The sequence below is a fragment of the Oculina patagonica genome, chromosome 14 (genome assembly GCF_052425735.1).
Source record: "Oculina patagonica isolate OP01 chromosome 14, crgOcupat, whole genome shotgun sequence".
In the NCBI taxonomy this organism is placed as follows: Eukaryota; Metazoa; Cnidaria; class Anthozoa; order Scleractinia; family Oculinidae; genus Oculina; species Oculina patagonica.
In genome coordinates, this window is record NC_135771.1 from 1,905,530 (window position 1) to 1,922,605 (window position 17,076).

The following is a 17,076-nucleotide window of genomic DNA, read 5'->3' on the forward strand; positions in this document are numbered from 1 at the left end:
ACAGGTGATGAGTCCGAATGCTAAACCCCGGTAGCTGCTTTTTATCTTGTGAAATTATTGTGAAGATTTCATTTAGAAAAACGTCCCTTCTCCACCCACCCTGGTTATATACGGTCACTAAAACTATCACTTTTCAATACCAGGGAGAAGGTCATCATCACTTTGTTTCTAACCGCTGGATTCAGCATCGCTGTTATTACTGGCTCTTGCAGTGACGGAAAATGTTCTGCTACATCTCGCTTCGTTATTGGAGAGAACATGGCCGACGGTTATGCTCTGATTGGGCATGTCTTTGAAAATGTATCCGTGGCAGGAGCGTTGAATTGCTATCAATCATGTCAACCAAATTGTCGTTGCATCTCGTTTAACTTCCTGACAAATGTGAATCAGGACAACTGTCAGCTGAATGAAGAAAACAGACATCTAAAGCCTTGTGCGTTGATGCCAATGAAAGGCTCACAGTATTATGACGTGGTTATCAACTACAGTGTTAAGGTAAGAAGGGTCTCAGGGAAGGTGGGGAGGGGGAGAATTACTACAGTGGAACCTCGATTTAACGAAGTGCCAAGGGACTGGGGAGATTTGCTCCTTATATCGAGGGTTCGTTATATCGAAAACCTCGATATAACGAATTTGCGGGAATTTGCACTACGTACCCAGCACTTCCGGATTTTAACGATTTCTGAAAATAACCTTAAGCTTTATAATGTATAATATATGCACATAGATATGGACATATGTATTTGAACTTATTCTCCTATTACAATATTAAAGGATTTTCATCCTTGTTCACGGTCTGTTCCGCATTTATCTTTTGTCGCGTGTTGACATTTTTTCATTATTTCGGGGTACTCTTTACGTTTGGGCTTCTGGATTGTGTTCGTTATAACGAGGATTTCGTTATTTCAAGGTTCCTTATATGGAGGCCCTGTTCCATACATTTTACTTTAACTTTGGACGGGCTGAAAAATATCGTTCGTTATACCGAGGGCTTCTTATATAGAGGTTCGTTAAATCGAGTTTCCACTGTAACTCCAGCTGTAACTCATTACGCGCGCCACAGTTTTTGTTAATCCTTTCAGCAGTCAGTATTTTGTGCCTCTTAAAAATGTTACCATGTAACAGACTGCAGTGGGTCATAAGAACAAAATACCTTAACTGACATGATCAACAGTTACAATTCTCCTCAGTAGCACTTAACGAAATATGTAGAGGACACGAGAGGGTGATTGGGAGAATTTGTATGTTGTCATACTTAAAGGGGCTTTTATATTTGCGTCGTTGGAAACCTTAAAATAATGCTCTATTTTTATTAAAAACTGCCATATTAAGGCAATGAAACTGTTAACAAGCGTTTTGGCTGCGAATGGCTTGGATGGAAATGGATTGCAATTTGAAAAATTAAGGCTTAATTTTTCAAGTTCTTTCCAGGCGTCTTCAAAAAGATTTATAGCCGTAGCTTGATTTCTAGCTGCAAATTAAGGTTATATTCCTATAGATATTCAAAGATATTTTTTTCATGGATTAAGTTTACCTTCCACTTATTTCAGAACAGTTTACAACAAAAATCTTCCAAATCTCCGTAACGTAGCCCCTTTAAAAGATATAACTATTCTTTCTCCGAGCCAGACTGCGTCCTCGTCGTCTCCTTGTACCCAGTGTATAAACCGTTGTTGCAGTGATCAGCCGTGTCTGAATGGAGGAACATGTCGAGAAAACTGTGAAGCGACTGGGAAACGATTCATATGTGATTGCCCCGCAGGATTTACTGGCCAGTTGTGTGAAAAAAGTATGAAATAAAATGCATTTTTTTTATTTTAATAATAATAATAATAATAACAACTTTATTAACGTGTCAAATCTGAAGTAGCTGAGGGAAAAAAATGCCCCTCTACTAATTGTGGACACCTAACCTGCCTAACTAAAAAACGTAATTAATATATTTAAAATAGAAAATATTTATATACATTTAAAAAGACCTAAGTACAAATATATTAAAATTCTGTTTCTTTAACTATATTAAAATATAAAAATTAAAATTATGTTAAAAGTAAAAATTATGTCATGGCTGCCAGTCATTCTTGACATAGTTTGCATCCCCGACTGTCACTAATATTAGCAGCCAGCGCAGTGAGGTCCCGACCACGTATAACGCATTTGAATTGTTTTAAAGATGGTAAATTTCTTAGTATAGGTGTGAGAGCATTCCAAAGTTTGGGCCCTAGGTATCGAAGAGAGTGTTTGCCAAATGTTACCGAAGAGAACCGGGGTTGAACAAATTCACGTTTTCTAAAATTATAAAAGCCACTGTCTAATTGGAAGAGATTACTGAGTCTCTCGGGCAGCAATTTATGTTTAACTTTATACATAAAGATGGCAATGTCCTGTAATCGCCTGTTGTACAACGATGGTATGTCTGCTTTTGTCAGTAGTTTCTCATAGCAAGATTGTTTATCCTTAAATACTGCCCTAAGTCCTCTTTCTTGTACGCGTTCAAGCTTTCTCCTATCGCTAGCCTTGCAGAAGTGCCAGGTGAGGTGACAGTAAGTTAGGTGTGGTAAAATGGCAGCTTTATATAGTTGCAGCTTTGCTTCTGTTGGTATCAGGTTTTTCAGTCTCATAAGTACTCCAATCCTTTGACTTGCTTTCTTACACACGTTGTTGATATGGTCGTTAAAGTTTAGCTTACTATCTATCGTCACTCCTAAAAGGTTCAGCTTCTCTGTCGACTCGATTTTGCTTCCTTGAACAGTCATGGTCAGATCTGTTATCTCTCTTTTGTTCTGCACTGCCATGGTTTTGTATTTACTATAGTTACCCTTGAGCATGTTGTCGTCATACCATTTAGAAGCCTTATCTGCATTCCTGCTAAGTGATGACTTTACGTTTACGAGATCCTTTCCTGTTTCGTAAATCTGATGGTCATCCGCGTACATAGAAAGGTTCGATTTAATTTCATAGGCCAGGTCGTTCTGGTAGATGTTCCAAAGAAGTGGCCCTAACGCAGATCCTTGTGGGCATCCTCTGTTTACCAATTGCCAAGAACTTGTCTGTGATCCCATTCTAATTCTGTTTTGTCGGTTGGAGAGATACGAGCGTAGAAGATTGACGGTGTTTTCCTCAAAGCCATAGGCTCTTAACTTGTTAAGCATGAGTCGCGGGTGGAGTGAGTCAAATGCTTTCTACATATCCGTAGATAATACAGCTACACATTGGTGCCCGTCCCTCGCAAGCTTCCATTGTTCCACCAGGGAGACAAGGGTTGTCTCGCAGCTTGGTTACCTTGTTTGATACCCATTTTGATATCGCGAATTTAACCTTTTTTATTTATTAATTCCAGGGCCGTAGCCAGAAAAGAGTTATGACTGAGGCAATGTACATGGTTAAATTCTTCTTCCTGGTATTTACTTTCCTCTTTCAAAAAACAACAAGAACAAAAACGAAAAAGATGACTGAGGCAAGTGCCTCGGTTTGCCTCAAAGCGGCTACAGCCCTTCACTTTTCTTTTGTTGGAATATAAAATTTTCACGATTTGAAAAAAAACCTTGTAAAAAATTCGAAAATTTGATATCGCGAGAATTTCGTTTGAAAAGGTATTGTGGCCAAAATATGTTTACTTAATAAATATATATCATTGTAATTGACACCATATTTATATCGATTTCATACCATTGTTAGGCTGCCAGTTAGTGCAAGAAGCCCTCGGTATGAAAAGCGGTTCAATCTCTAACGCTCAAATTACTGCATCTTCGGAATATAGCAGCGATTATGTCGCCAGCAAGGGCAGATTACATGTGCCAGGGGCTTGGTCGGCCAAAACAAATGACGTCAATCAATGGCTTCAAATTGATGTGGGTCGTAACTATCCTACAGTCACACGTGTAGCAACGCAAGGCAGCGGTGCAAACAGTGAGTGGGTAACAAAGTACAAAGTGGTGTACAGTAACGATGGAGTGAACTTCGCGCCCTACAGGGTACAAGGACAAGATAAATTCAAGGTTTGTAGAGCGGTTGTCACTTGAGTGTCGAAAGTAATTTGCGTTTGCTTTGGTTTCGCATTACTACGCTAAGTGATTGGTTTAAAAATCTCGCGCTACTTTCTTAGCCAATCAAAACTAAAACTAAAAGCAATCGTGACTCGCTCGCGCATGCTTTCCCGCGCTTTGTGCTGCCACATATATCTGTTTCGAGTTTTGATTGGTTCACTAGATTGTCTATGTCTTTTGTGCCGTGATTGGCCAGAGTGATTACTTTGGTTTTGGTTTTACTAAACTCAATTGAAAACTGCTCTAAGTTCACCAAATATCTTCGATTTACCGTTATCTTTATTCTCTAAATTGAAATTTAATTTTAATTTTAAGTTTGGATGGTCTATAAAATATAATAGACTTCTTGTCTTATAATCTTTAGTCTGTGGACGTAAAGGCCCGTTTACACAGGCGATTTTTATCGCGCAACTCAATGCAATTTTTGTCACGCCGAAGTTGTATGAAGTCTCCTGGGATATCGCGGCGATAAAATCGCCATGAAATCGCCGTGTGTTTGGACGCGTTAAAACTAGAGGGTGATAAAATCGCTGCGATATCGCAGGAGTTTCGAACCTGTTCGAGACTCGATGCAACTTCGGCGACAAAAATTGCATAGAGGCATTGAGTTGCGCGACAAAAATCGCCTGTGTAGACGGGCCTCATACCAGAATATCTGAGGTACTAATTTTCCTCGTAACCGGCTGACATCACGAATCAAGACAGTCCAACATGCCTCAGTGGGGAGGGGGGAGGGGGGGAGAGTGCTTAATTTTTAATAAAAGTTTACTTAAAAGCCTGACATGACATTTTTCCCTATTACTGATTTAGGAGTTTGCTGGAAATACAGACCAGGACACGGTTGTGTCACATGACTTAGACCCACCAATCAAGGCACGTTATATCCAGTTTCGTCCATTAACTTGGTCTGACTGGATATCAATGAGAGTGGAACTGTTTGGTCAAGGTACTGTAATAATTTTCCATGATTTTCACTGCGAGAGCGTGCACCTTCAGTGGCCCCGCCGAAAATGTAAGGGAAGGTGACAACGCGCCGCGAAGGCGCGGGCCCTGACGCCAGAAAACCAAAGAGAAGGCGCCACGAGAAATGCGATGAAACTTATTGTAAGGGACTACCAATTTCGTTTTGAAATTAGTATGAGGGTGTGAAGGGGGGTACCGCGATAACAATAAACACTTAATTTGTTTGGCTCTGTAACATAACATGAAACAGTTAAGTTTTAGGCATTTTAACACTAACAGTAAAAAAATCACTCTAACGGCCCCAAATTCACCCCACAAACGCCCCCAAACGGCCGCAAACGACCCCAAACAGCTCGCAAAAAGGCCAATATTATTTTGTTTAGAATATCAAGAAGTTTTCGGCCATTTTCCGACTGAAATTTTCGATCATTTCGGAAGGTTTCTGAAGACTACCGAACATGAAGATTCCCGAAGACTGTCGAAGGTTTCCGGAGACTACCGAAGATGTCCGAAAACTACCGAGGATTTCGAGGAGAAAACACAGCACAGGCTCAATGTTCAGGAGTGATTTTATTACCGATTTTCGAAGAGCAGATAGGAATTTACAATGCTAATGTTTAAAGACTACGGGATTTTCACGAAAAAACCCTCCAAACACTTGACAGTATTTTCTTCGGAAACAGTAAACATTAAAAGATTGACCAATCAGCAAACACTAAAAATTATGGGCAAATAACACTTAACACTAAACCCCATTCAGGCCCTCTAGTATCAGTCGCCTGTATGCCCCTATTCTGCCCAAGAGTGTAAATGGATTTCAGAAGGTACAGTTCAGATCTCTTAACAGAGCTCTCGTAAGCGGACAGGTCTACTTACGGCCACCTAGTCCAATCCTCGTTTTAGCTCCCATACGAGCCGTCTTTTTACATTCTCGTAAGCGGACATTCCCGTAAGCGGCCGCGGACCCTTGCAGTTTTAACAACTTGGACTGTTTCTTAGTTTTTAACCATTCCATAAGACAACCGTTCAAACTTTGTTTTAACAAAGGGACTTCTTTGAATGGCTTGTTCCTCTTGTTAATAATTCCAGCGCAGTTCATAATAATGATTTTACAGTAATTACAGAGCCTTCTTTCAGTGTCCGTTTTGCACAGGCATTCACGTCCGGCTAAGCAGTTATAGGGGGCTCTGGGGACGAGAATGTGTCATTGTCGTACCCAGAGCCACACGTTTGTTTTGAGTATTGCGGCAGAAGTATGTTTCCTTATTAATAAAAATATAATGTTAACACCATATTTATATCATCCCGGAGCCCAGGGGAGTAGTGGGGGTGACGGGCAGCGCCGTCGTCCGAAAGCGCCCCGCCCCCACACGCCCCGAGCCGAGGATGTATTTATATCGATTCTATAAAATTTTTAGGCTGCCAATCAGTGAAAGAAGACCTTGGTATGGAAAGCGGCGCAATATCTGATGCTCAAGTTACCGCCTCTTCGGAATATAGCAGCAATTATGCTGCTAGCAAGGGCAGATTACATGGGTCAAGGGCTTGGGTGGCTGATGATGATGATGTCAATCAATGGCTTCAGATTGATCTGGGTGTTAACTAGCCCCATAGTCAAACGTGTAGCAACACAGGGCCAAGGCTACAGTGACTACAGTGAATGGGTAACCAGTTACAAACTGCAGTACAGTAACGATGGAGTGAGCTTTCAGTACTACAGGGAGCAAGGACAAACCCAAGACAAGGTTAGTAAGTTCACCTAATAGAGCAGTTTTCAATTGAATGTCGTAAATGAACCAAAACAAAGTAATTACTCTGGTCGATCACAAAGGACACAATAATATTTTCCAACAGAGACTCAATCCAAAAGGCCAGATAAGCTTTTTCAATTTTAAAAGGCAGAACATGGATTCCGTGTATAATTAAAGTTTTACCCTACCTGCCATCTATCCCCATGGAGTTAACATGCATCCGCAAAAAAAAAAATATAAGTTTATTTACTTGCGCTATTTTATAAGCTATTTTATTATTTTAGTTTATTTTATCTTGAATTTTATACTGTCAATCTAATTGGTTTTATTACAAATAATTAAGCAAAATACCGCAATTATATTATTACGCAAAATACCACAATCAGTTCATTTAAAACACCCCCGTTCCAATGTAAACTCCCATTGTCCCAGATGAAGGCTGGTTTGGCCAGCCAAAATATAGCACTCAAAATTTAAAGTTATTCTACGTTGTATCGGTCTCTGCTTTTAATCCCTCATAACATAAACCAGTAGGATTATCGTCCACGGTTGCTTGCTTGAACATTAAAATATAAATGATCTAATAAATGTTTGGGATCCTAGGGGAGGCGTTAAATAGAATTGAGGCGTGTATTAGAGAGAGGCGTTTATTTCAGTTTAACAGTAACAATGTCAACAAAACAAATTAAATAGGATGCGTAGTTTGCTAGTGGAGTAAGATTCAAAACAGAGTTTTCAGTAGGTAATCTATTCTGCGCTAATACAAAACCTAGAGATGCCGTTCAAAGTTAGATATCGACGTTTTCATCGTCATCGGGGTCAACCACGTTGGCGAAGTTGGTCTCTTCGATGTCGCAGTCAAGCAAGAAACTAACTATATTGCATGATTTTATATTATGGAGCATTTCCTTGGTTTTTGAGGTGATTCTTCAAGGGGGGGGGGGGGGCGTCTATTGGACACGGGGCGTTTATAAGAAGGGGGCGTCTAATACAAACTTAACACTCCAGGAAAGGCGTTTTTTTAAAATACGAGGCGTTTTTTTTTTTTAGAGTAGACGTTTACTAGATCATTTACGGTAACACTGACGTTGTAGGAACAAGACAGTCCAAAAGACCTCAACAGGGAGGGGAGAGGGCTTAGTTTTACCTAGAGAGTTCCTTAGAACCTTTTTTTTCATCTTACCGATTTAGGAGTTTGTTGGAAATGAAGACAAGCACACTGTTGTGTCACATGACCTAAACCCACCAATCAAAGCACGTTATATCAGGTTTCGACCAGTAACTTGGAAAAGCGAAATATCCATGAGAGTGGAATTGTATGGTTGTCAAGGTAACATAAATTTTCCATCAATTTTGTTTTGTTTTAAAAGTAATTTCAAACTCGCTACCCACGAGTGTAAAAAGGTACGGATTTACTCCTGGCCATATCAAAAGACATTCAAATTTCAACCCTTAAAGGTCGCGGTTCGGCTTGGGATTTTTGGAAGGAATACGGAAACACAAGGAAACACAATCTTATACACCTTGTTTTCTCAACAGGTATCTGAAAGAAAAGTGGATTCCAGAAGAAACGAAAAACATCTTTTAGACGCCGAGCAAACTGATGATTTTTGCCGGGATTCTTCTTTTCGTCTATAAAATTTTCTTGTAGTTGTCCAAAGCCAACAGGTCTTCAAAAAAATAATAAAATATGTACATGAAAGTTTCAGCGTACTGAAAATAAATCAATGCAAAGTTCATTTCATAAATTGCAAAACAATCAACTTTTTCCTAATAACAATGGTCGCCTTCTGTTTTTGTGCGATTCTAGAAACTCGAAAACAGAAGAGAAACGGAAGTTGCCGCATTTCGCAGATAACCTAAAACGACTAAATGGTCGATCTGTTTTGTTCAAACATGCTTTTTCCCTCGGCTGTAAATGGTTATGTGAAAAAGGACATGGCTCGTTCCCTTGAATTGTTCCATCCTTCAGCGTTTAGCTGAAAGAAGTCACGCCAATTAGGCCCTATTGCGCCAGTAATTCTAAAAAACCTCATTAATGAACGATATGGGAGACACGAAAAAAGCGAAGTGTGTGAGGCATTTATTTATTCGGTAAACCTAAATAATCTTTTAAAAATAATCTTTAAAAAAATCTTAATATTTATCGATCGAAATGTGTTTTATTTACTATATAAGGCGCAGGTCGCACCCACGGACAAGGGTTCAAAGTGACCCAATAGTTGTAAATAAAAGGTACACAATGTGTACATGTAGCTACATGTTTATTTTAAAGGCCCGGCCAAACGCACGCAACATTTCAACGCAACATATTCCAACATTCTTGCGCACAACAATCGTTTGGCCACCCGTTGCAACATGTTGCAACATGTTGGATGATAGTAAATAATAAAGATGGTTGAATCAAGTTGAATCAAGTTTGAAAATGGTAAAAATTTTTCTCCCAACGTTTCGCAACATTTTTGGATGCTACATGATGTTGTACTCGTTAGGCCACGTTCGCGCAACATTGTTGCGCTGGAGCATGCGCACTAATTCGGCTGCAGTATATTGCAACAGGGTGGCAAAACGCTTGCAACATGTTGTGCACAACAATGCTGCGATATGTTGCGTTCAAATGTTGCGTGCGTTTGGCCAGCACCTTCACAACATCTCACAACATGACACCAATGTTGCGATATGTTGCGTTGGAATGTTGCGATCGTTTGACCGGGGCTTAAAGAGGCTCGATGTAGTTTTTTTAGCCCTAGGGTGGTGGCTAGTCAATCTACTATACTTAAACATATCAACAAATTAAATACCAAGAGTCAATCTAGATTTCGAGAAAATCAGGCTTGTTTTAAAACAAAAGAAAACGACAATTTTCATTTTCAAAACAACAACCCTAGGGCTAAAAAAAACTTCATCGAGCCTCCTTTACACATGCTTCATGCAGAGTAAGAATTAAATTTGTTCATTATTTTTTTTAATTTACATGTTTCTGCCAGTACAACAGTATTGCACCTGCTACAGACAGGATGATCTTGATACATTTCTCAACTGAAAAGCAAATTCTGCGTTTAGGAAAGAACAGCTTTGTTTTTCATAACCACGTTAATCTGTATAGCTATCTGCAGCTTTTGCAGTAGAAAAATCCTTAAAACTGGTTTGAATAGCAACATTTTTCCCAGCATGCAGTTTCCGTCGGTATAATGAGAAAATTGAAAATGATTTCTTTCATTTTAGTAAACAATTTTATTTCACTGCCTTTAGCTGCATGAGGTTAATTTTGTATTTGTGGTCTTTTGTTGTTTTAGATTTCAATATTATGTTTATTTTTTGCCACAATAATGAAATGAAATTACAAGTGCAATAATAAATAATAAAAGAAAGGTTGTTGGGAAGCCCATGCGAAACCACAAGACTTCTTGGTTTCAAGTATCAGTTGCGATTACGGACGGACGTCTTCTAGTCGCTCAAGGCTGAGAACCACAGTACTGGAGTGTTGCAAACCAAAGAGATCCACTTTTCAGGTACAGCAATATAACGGTTAAGCAGAATTAAGCAGATAATATGCGGAAAGATTATTTTGACTTTTTTTTCGGGGAAAGGAATAACCCTCGTTCCACAAGTTTTCTCTTAAAGGAGCCGGCTACTTCACGATATTTTAGGTCATCTTTCTGATTCATTTTAAATTGAAGGAAAACTCCAAACAATAGTTTACTAACGTAGAAAAACACCAACAAATGAATAAAAACTCAAAAATAAACAATGATGGTTTCGAGACTGACACGAAGATTAAGACAGATTACGAATGACAAAATTGAAAAACTTGCCAATTTTTTCAAGATGTGTTGTCCGTAACGTAGCTTTTTTGATACAATGCCAGATGATCAGAAACTAACCTGTTCCAGGCACTCGGTTATTAAGGAATTATAAAAGGTAAGCGCCAACTCTTTCGGCTGGTTTACTAAAGTGATTTTGGTAAACTAGCTGCCCAGCGCCCATGGTCAGAATGCTATTGCCTCTTTCGACATTTAGTTTAGTTCTATTGCCGGACTTTTTACGACAAAGTCCATTGATAAGCGTGCAGTTTGCTGCGACTAAACGGTCCAAATTGAGATTTACAGATACGGCCGCAGTTCTGGCAGGTGAAATGTTCCAACCGGCCTTCCTCTTCGCTCTTTTCACATCCGCTGCCAGAGTAATGTGCTCACGGTTCTCTAACTAGGCCAAGTGCTCCACGCATCTCAGCTCTCAAGATCTCTCTGTCACTAGGACATTTACTTATTCAGTAATCATCCCAACAGCTTCTTTCCCAGCAAAGGGTAAGCACGGAAGATGTTCGTTTGAAGATGTAGGTCGCACTCTCTTTGCTCATAATTGACAGTTGATTTAATCCACCAAATGTTACTTTTAAAACTGTCCACAGAGTGCGACACAGGCCTTAATACATTCACAATACTGCTAATAAAATGTTTTTTCTTCCTTATCTTTGGTCTTCGCCTTCCATGACATAGGAAGAACATCTACACAGTCTACACTTCAAGGACATTAATTATTTACAAAGAAAAATAACACATCTCTTCAACGTCGCCAAGTTACTAACCAAGTTGAGCTTATGTAAGTAAAGTAAAATTACATACGAACAGATCCTTAGGAGAAGGTGTACCAAAAGTATTCGATACAGTGAGGCTCGGCCCCGAAGTCCAGAAAATGCACTTTGATGAACCTTCGCTAAAAAATGGCACCCATTTCACTTACCTACAGTAGGACTTGTCTTCTGCATCTATTTTCTAAAGTTTTCACTAGAATAACTCGTTAAAATTCTAAGAGGGATTAACCGTTTAGTGGGTCTGTTCGGTATATTTTGAAAAGCCCTTTCAAATACAAGTGGCAGTTTTTTCTACCCATTTCTATACTCCAAGTCGTGAAATACTTACAGTTTTATATACCTCTGGCCTGAAAAGTGGTACCCCTTTCGGGCATTTCCTCGCTAGGGCTTTCCACAAGTTGCTCGGCAACTTTTTGGCAACTTTTCATATATCGAGCATCTTTTTCCCCTTCGAGCAACTTTTTCCTCTCGAGCAACATGTTACATTTTGAGCAATTTCTAGACCGAAGATCTGAAAACATTGTCCGAGTGTTCTTCGAAGGCCATACGAACGTTTCCGAAGATTAAAGAAGTTTGTCGAAGATTATCGAAGAAGTGTTAACTTTCGGCTCATTATGCATTAAAACATTACAAAAAATGTCAGCAAACATGACGTCATCGATATCTTCGTGATTTTTCTCAGTGAAAGAAATCCTTGTATTTAACAAATTTTTGCCTTAAATTCTTTTTTAGATACTGCTTTTGCGGTGAAATTGCATGGCACTGCTTAGAAATCTCACCTTCTAAGCGAATTAGCATATAATTATTTAGAGAAATTTCCTTGATAAAAAGTAGCGTTTTGGATTTTTTTCAAGGAAACTTTTAAGCAACTTTTTGTATTCTTGTAGAAACGTTTAAGCAACTTTTTGAGAAATTACGGGCAACTTTTTGGGAGTTCCCGAGCAACTTGTGGAAAGCCTTATTCTTCACCATATAGTCCAATTCTGAGAGTACCTACCCCCTTAATTGCGGGGAACAGAAACAAAATTTAAAGCAACCCGGTCCAGTTTAACCAAAGCTTGAAATTCTTTTGTTATACGTCGAAGAGACTTTTGATAACAATTCAAGTTCTATGGCCCACTGAAATTTATTGTCAATCCACTTTATTATTCAAAGACGTGATCTCGAGCTTTGCGCCAGCTTTACATTTGGTTCGTAGCGATCAGATGAAGACAGCGGAGCAGTGCAGGGGAAGGCAGGCCCAGAGATACAAAAAGCGTGAAATCAATTTCACCTACCATTTCTGTTCTCGCGTGCACATGATGAAACCGCTGACTAAAGCCTCGGTGGTTGTTTTTGAAGTTGTGAAATTGTAAAATTATGGTAAAGATTTTGTTAAGAAAATGTATGACTTTACTGCTTCCTCCCTCACCCATCCCCTTCTTCGGCATTTGCCGCCAGTGAAATCATCATCTTTTCTATGTTAGGGGGAAATTTCAAGCCTGTCTCCATAAAGTCATCATTTGTTTGTTTCTAACCGCTGGATTCAGCATCGTTGTCATTACTGGCTCTTGTAGTAACGGGAAATGTTCTGCTACATCTCGCTTCGTTATTGGAGAGAACATGGCCGATGGTTATGCTCTGATTGGCCATGTCTTTGAAAATGTGTCTGTGGCAGGAGTTTTGAATTGCTTTCAAACATGTCAACCAAACTGTCGGTGCATCTCGTTTAACTTCCTGACAAATATGAAGCAAGACAACTGTCAGCTGAATGAAGAAAACAGACATCTGAAGCCTGGCGCGTTGAAGCCAATGAAAGGCTCACAGTATATATATTATGATGTGGTTATTAACTACAGTGTTAAGGTAAGAAGAGTCTGGGGGGGGGGGGGGTATCTTATGCCTTCTAAAAAATATACCCATGTACAGACTGCAGTGGATCATGAGAACTAAATCCCTGAACTGATCACCTATTGGAACTCTCCCAAAACGTACAAAACAAAATATGTCGAGACAGGGTCAAGGACGATAAAGAGATCAAACGTTTGAAGTTGTCCTTCGGTAGCATCTTGTATAGTGAGTGAATCAGTCGATGGAGGCCTTGAGCTACTTTTTTAGTGTACTTTATTTCTAGCTTTCGCTGATCCACGGCATCATCATCATCATCATCACCATCATCATCATCATCATCATCATCATCATCATCATCATCATCATTATCATCATCATCATCATCATCCTCGTCATCGTCATCATCATCATCACCATCACCATCATCATCATCATCATCATCATCATCATCATCATCACCATCATCATCATCATCATCATCATCCTCGTCATCGTCATCATCATCATCATCATCATCATCATGCTGTGGATCGGCAAAAGCTAGGAACAAAGTACACTAAAACAGTAGCTCAAGGCCTCACTCGACTGATTTACTTACGAAAGGAAGAATTTGCATATTTTCATACTTATAAGATGTATCTACTTTTTCTCCGACCTAGACTGCGTCCTCCTCGTCTCCTTGTACCCAGTGTATCAACCGTTGTTGCAGCGATCAGCCGTGTCTTAATGGAGGAACATGTCGAGAAAACTGTGAAGCGACTGGAAAACGATTCATCTGTGATTGTCCTGCAGGATTTACTGGCCAGTTGTGTGAAACTTCTGGTATGAAATTAATACATTTGTTTTGTGTACGCTTATGTTGGTTTTCGCCACGACCAATAGTCAAGGACCTTTTTAGTGACCATTGATGTGACCTCGCAGCCAGGTCGAATATTTACTATAATTGCCATCTGTGTTGCACAAAAATCAGCACGGTGACGTGACCCTCATTTTTATTACATTTTCGTTATGCTCAAAACAAAATTGTAACCTTGACCAAGTTATAGAAAATTTTAAATATTTTTTTCCAGTGGAATCACCTTAAGGCCATTGTCGTACCCACAGCCACGCGTTTGTTTTAAATGTCGTGGCAGGTATATGTTTCCTTGATCAATATATATGTTAACATCGTAATTATATAAATTACAATCAACTCTCACTATAACAGACACCTTCGGGACCACAATTTGGTGTCCGTTATAGAAATAGTCCGTAGTAACGGCCGGGAGTTATTTTCAGTAATTCATGTTCGTCGGGACTTCAACTCCTGTTCGTAATAACGGGGTGTCCGTAATAGCGAGGTGTCCGCAAAGCGGGAGTTTACTGTAGAGAAAGTCCATAGTAGCGAGAGTTATTTTCAGTAAATCGTGTTCGCCGGGACTTCAACTCCTGTCTGTAATAACGGGGGGGGGGGGGGGGGCTGTAATAGCGAGGTGTCCGCAAGGCGAGAGTTTAAATCATGACTGTGCAAACAATTTTTAGACTGCCGATCAGTGCAAGAAGCCTTCGGTATGGAAAGCGGTGCAGTCACTGACGCTCAAATTACCGCCTCTTCGGAATGGAGCAGCCATCATGCCGCCAGCCAGGGCAGATTACAAGGGTCAACGGTTTGGGCAGCAAGCACAAATAATGTCAATGAATGGCTTCAGATTGACCTGGGTGATAACAACCCCATAGTCATAAGTGTAGCAACGCAGGGCAGCGTTGCAAGTCTCGACGAATGGGTAACCAGTTACAAACTGGACCACAGTAACGATGGAGTGAACTTCCAGTACTACAGGGAACAAGGACAAACCGTAGACAAGGTTAGTAAGTTCACCCAAGTATCAATTTACTTTGATTTGTTTTATTTATTAGAAGTTCTATATAATTTTATGGACTTCTTGTTTTATAAACTTTAATCTAGGAAGGTAATGATGCCCCGCCGAAAGTCTGACGTACAAATTTTGTTGTAACTGACGTCTGACCGGTCAGGGAACAATTAAGCTAAGATAGTCCAAAAAGCATCAGCAGGGAGGGGAGAGGGCTTAACTAGAAAATTGCTTAACATTTTTTCCATCTTACGGATTTAGGAGTTTGCTGGAAATACAGACCGGGACAAGGTTGTATCACATGACCTGAACCCACCAATCGGGGCACGTTATATCAGGTTTCGACCAGTAACTTGGAATAACCACATATCAATGAGGGTGGAATTGTATGGTTGTCAAGGTAACAAATTTTTCCATCATTCAGTCGTTTTGTTTTAAAATTAATTTTTGTCGGAATTGTATGTCTCTTTCTATTCTGGTCATATCATAAGGGGTGCAAATTTCAACCCTAAAAGGTCGCCGTTTCCATGTATACGAAAAACACACAGGATTTATTGACCTTATATATCTTTTTTTCTCAACAGGTATCTGAAAGAAAAGTGGATTCTAGAAGACACAAAACACTTGTTAGACGCTGAGTAAACTGACGATCTATATATTAAACCTCTTCTCAACTTAAAAGAGCACTGTAAATCACATATTACATGCAGTACTGTTGCTATGTTCATGGTCGGGATTCTTCTTTCTCGTCTTTTAGGTTTTCTTAAAATCGTAACAACTAACGACTTTCGTCGTCGTCTTCTTGTTCCAATTGTTATGAAGATTCTTCTTAGGTTCCATCACAACACCGATTCTACTGTTTGCATGAAAAACGTTAGAAACCCAACAGATTATACAGGCCCGTAGCCTGGTTTTGCCCGGGTGGGTTCGTTTTTTCTTGAAACGGACCAAACAGTTGTAGACTGAACATTTGCATAGTAATTTTCTCTTTGTTCACTTTACCAGTGCACACGAAATGCTATCAGGGGCGTTACAAAGCCAGCTTTTTGAAGAGCTATAGACCTGGTTAACTGGCCCGTAAGGGCCGCCGTTTTCGAGGATCCGGCAGGGGGTTTGCTTCCATGGGGAAATTTTTTTCAGATAATATAAAGACCCTTGAAAAGGCCTTCTTTTTTACTTTTTGGTGATTTTACTTGTATTTTGACATCACATAAAGTCTAAGATTTCACAACAGAGCTGAGGATTTCACTAATTTTCCCTCATTCTCATATAAACGAGTTTGTCTTTAACGTCACATGTCATTGTACGTGTTTGCATTGGTCCGAAGTTTTCACTTGCGAGATGAGCCTTGATCTCATCGCGAAAGGGTAGAGTACTAGAGATATGTGATCCGTTACCAGTAAATATTGCTTTTCATTATTATCTTGAAAAAAGCTCCAGCCTGAACTGTTTTATTATGCATCTTAAAAGTACGAGTCAAGAAAACGATGCTGAAAATTTTTTATGCCCTAGTGCACTAACCTATAGGCTGGCTACACCATTACCACCGTTACGTATCAGACGTTGTTGTCTACGGGGTGTAAGGTAGCTAAACAGCTTACTTTCGCGTCAAGGTGCACAGGGGTATCATAATGGATGCATAGAAGAGCAAGTTAGACAAGCGACTTTACCCATCGATGCTCGCGTTTAGTTGCCACAACATGCAGGTGTTGAGGGCTTTAAAAATGGGACTTTTGCATATTAGAATTAGATTTTAAGCGGTTCAGTTACTTAAGCCTACCCTTCCGAATTCTCAGAACTTGTTGAAATTTGTTAAACGGGCCGCAATATTTAAATCAGTGGAATCAATATGAGATGCATTTGTGTCACGATCTGCCTTTGGTTCTAGACTAAAAACTGATAAAGAGGGAATTACAACAACCGCTTTATTACGAAAAGAATTTTGAGACAAATACAGTAATTAATGGCTGCCGTGTTTGTTCCTCTTTGAGACACAAATATGGCGACCAAAGAATTGTCCAACAGTAAATTAAACTCTACCC

The 17,076-nt window shown here is 39.7% G+C and overlaps 1 protein-coding gene and 1 pseudogene across 1 annotated transcript; both read left to right on the top strand.

Moving 5' to 3' along the window:
- Positions 1 to 258: 258 nt before the first annotated feature.
- LOC144637808 (lactadherin-like) lies at positions 259 to 8,378 on the top strand (annotated as a pseudogene).
- A 1,239-nt stretch (positions 8,379 to 9,617) lies between these two features.
- On the top strand, positions 9,618 to 15,687 carry LOC144637809 (lactadherin-like). Its single transcript, XM_078496891.1, has 6 exons — positions 9,618 to 11,362; positions 12,821 to 13,193; positions 13,844 to 14,006; positions 14,718 to 15,028; positions 15,296 to 15,434; positions 15,619 to 15,687. Coding segments are annotated over exons 1-6 (996 nt in total). The 5' UTR covers positions 9,618 to 11,360; the 3' UTR covers positions 15,627 to 15,687.
- Positions 15,688 to 17,076: the final 1,389 nt, after the last annotated feature.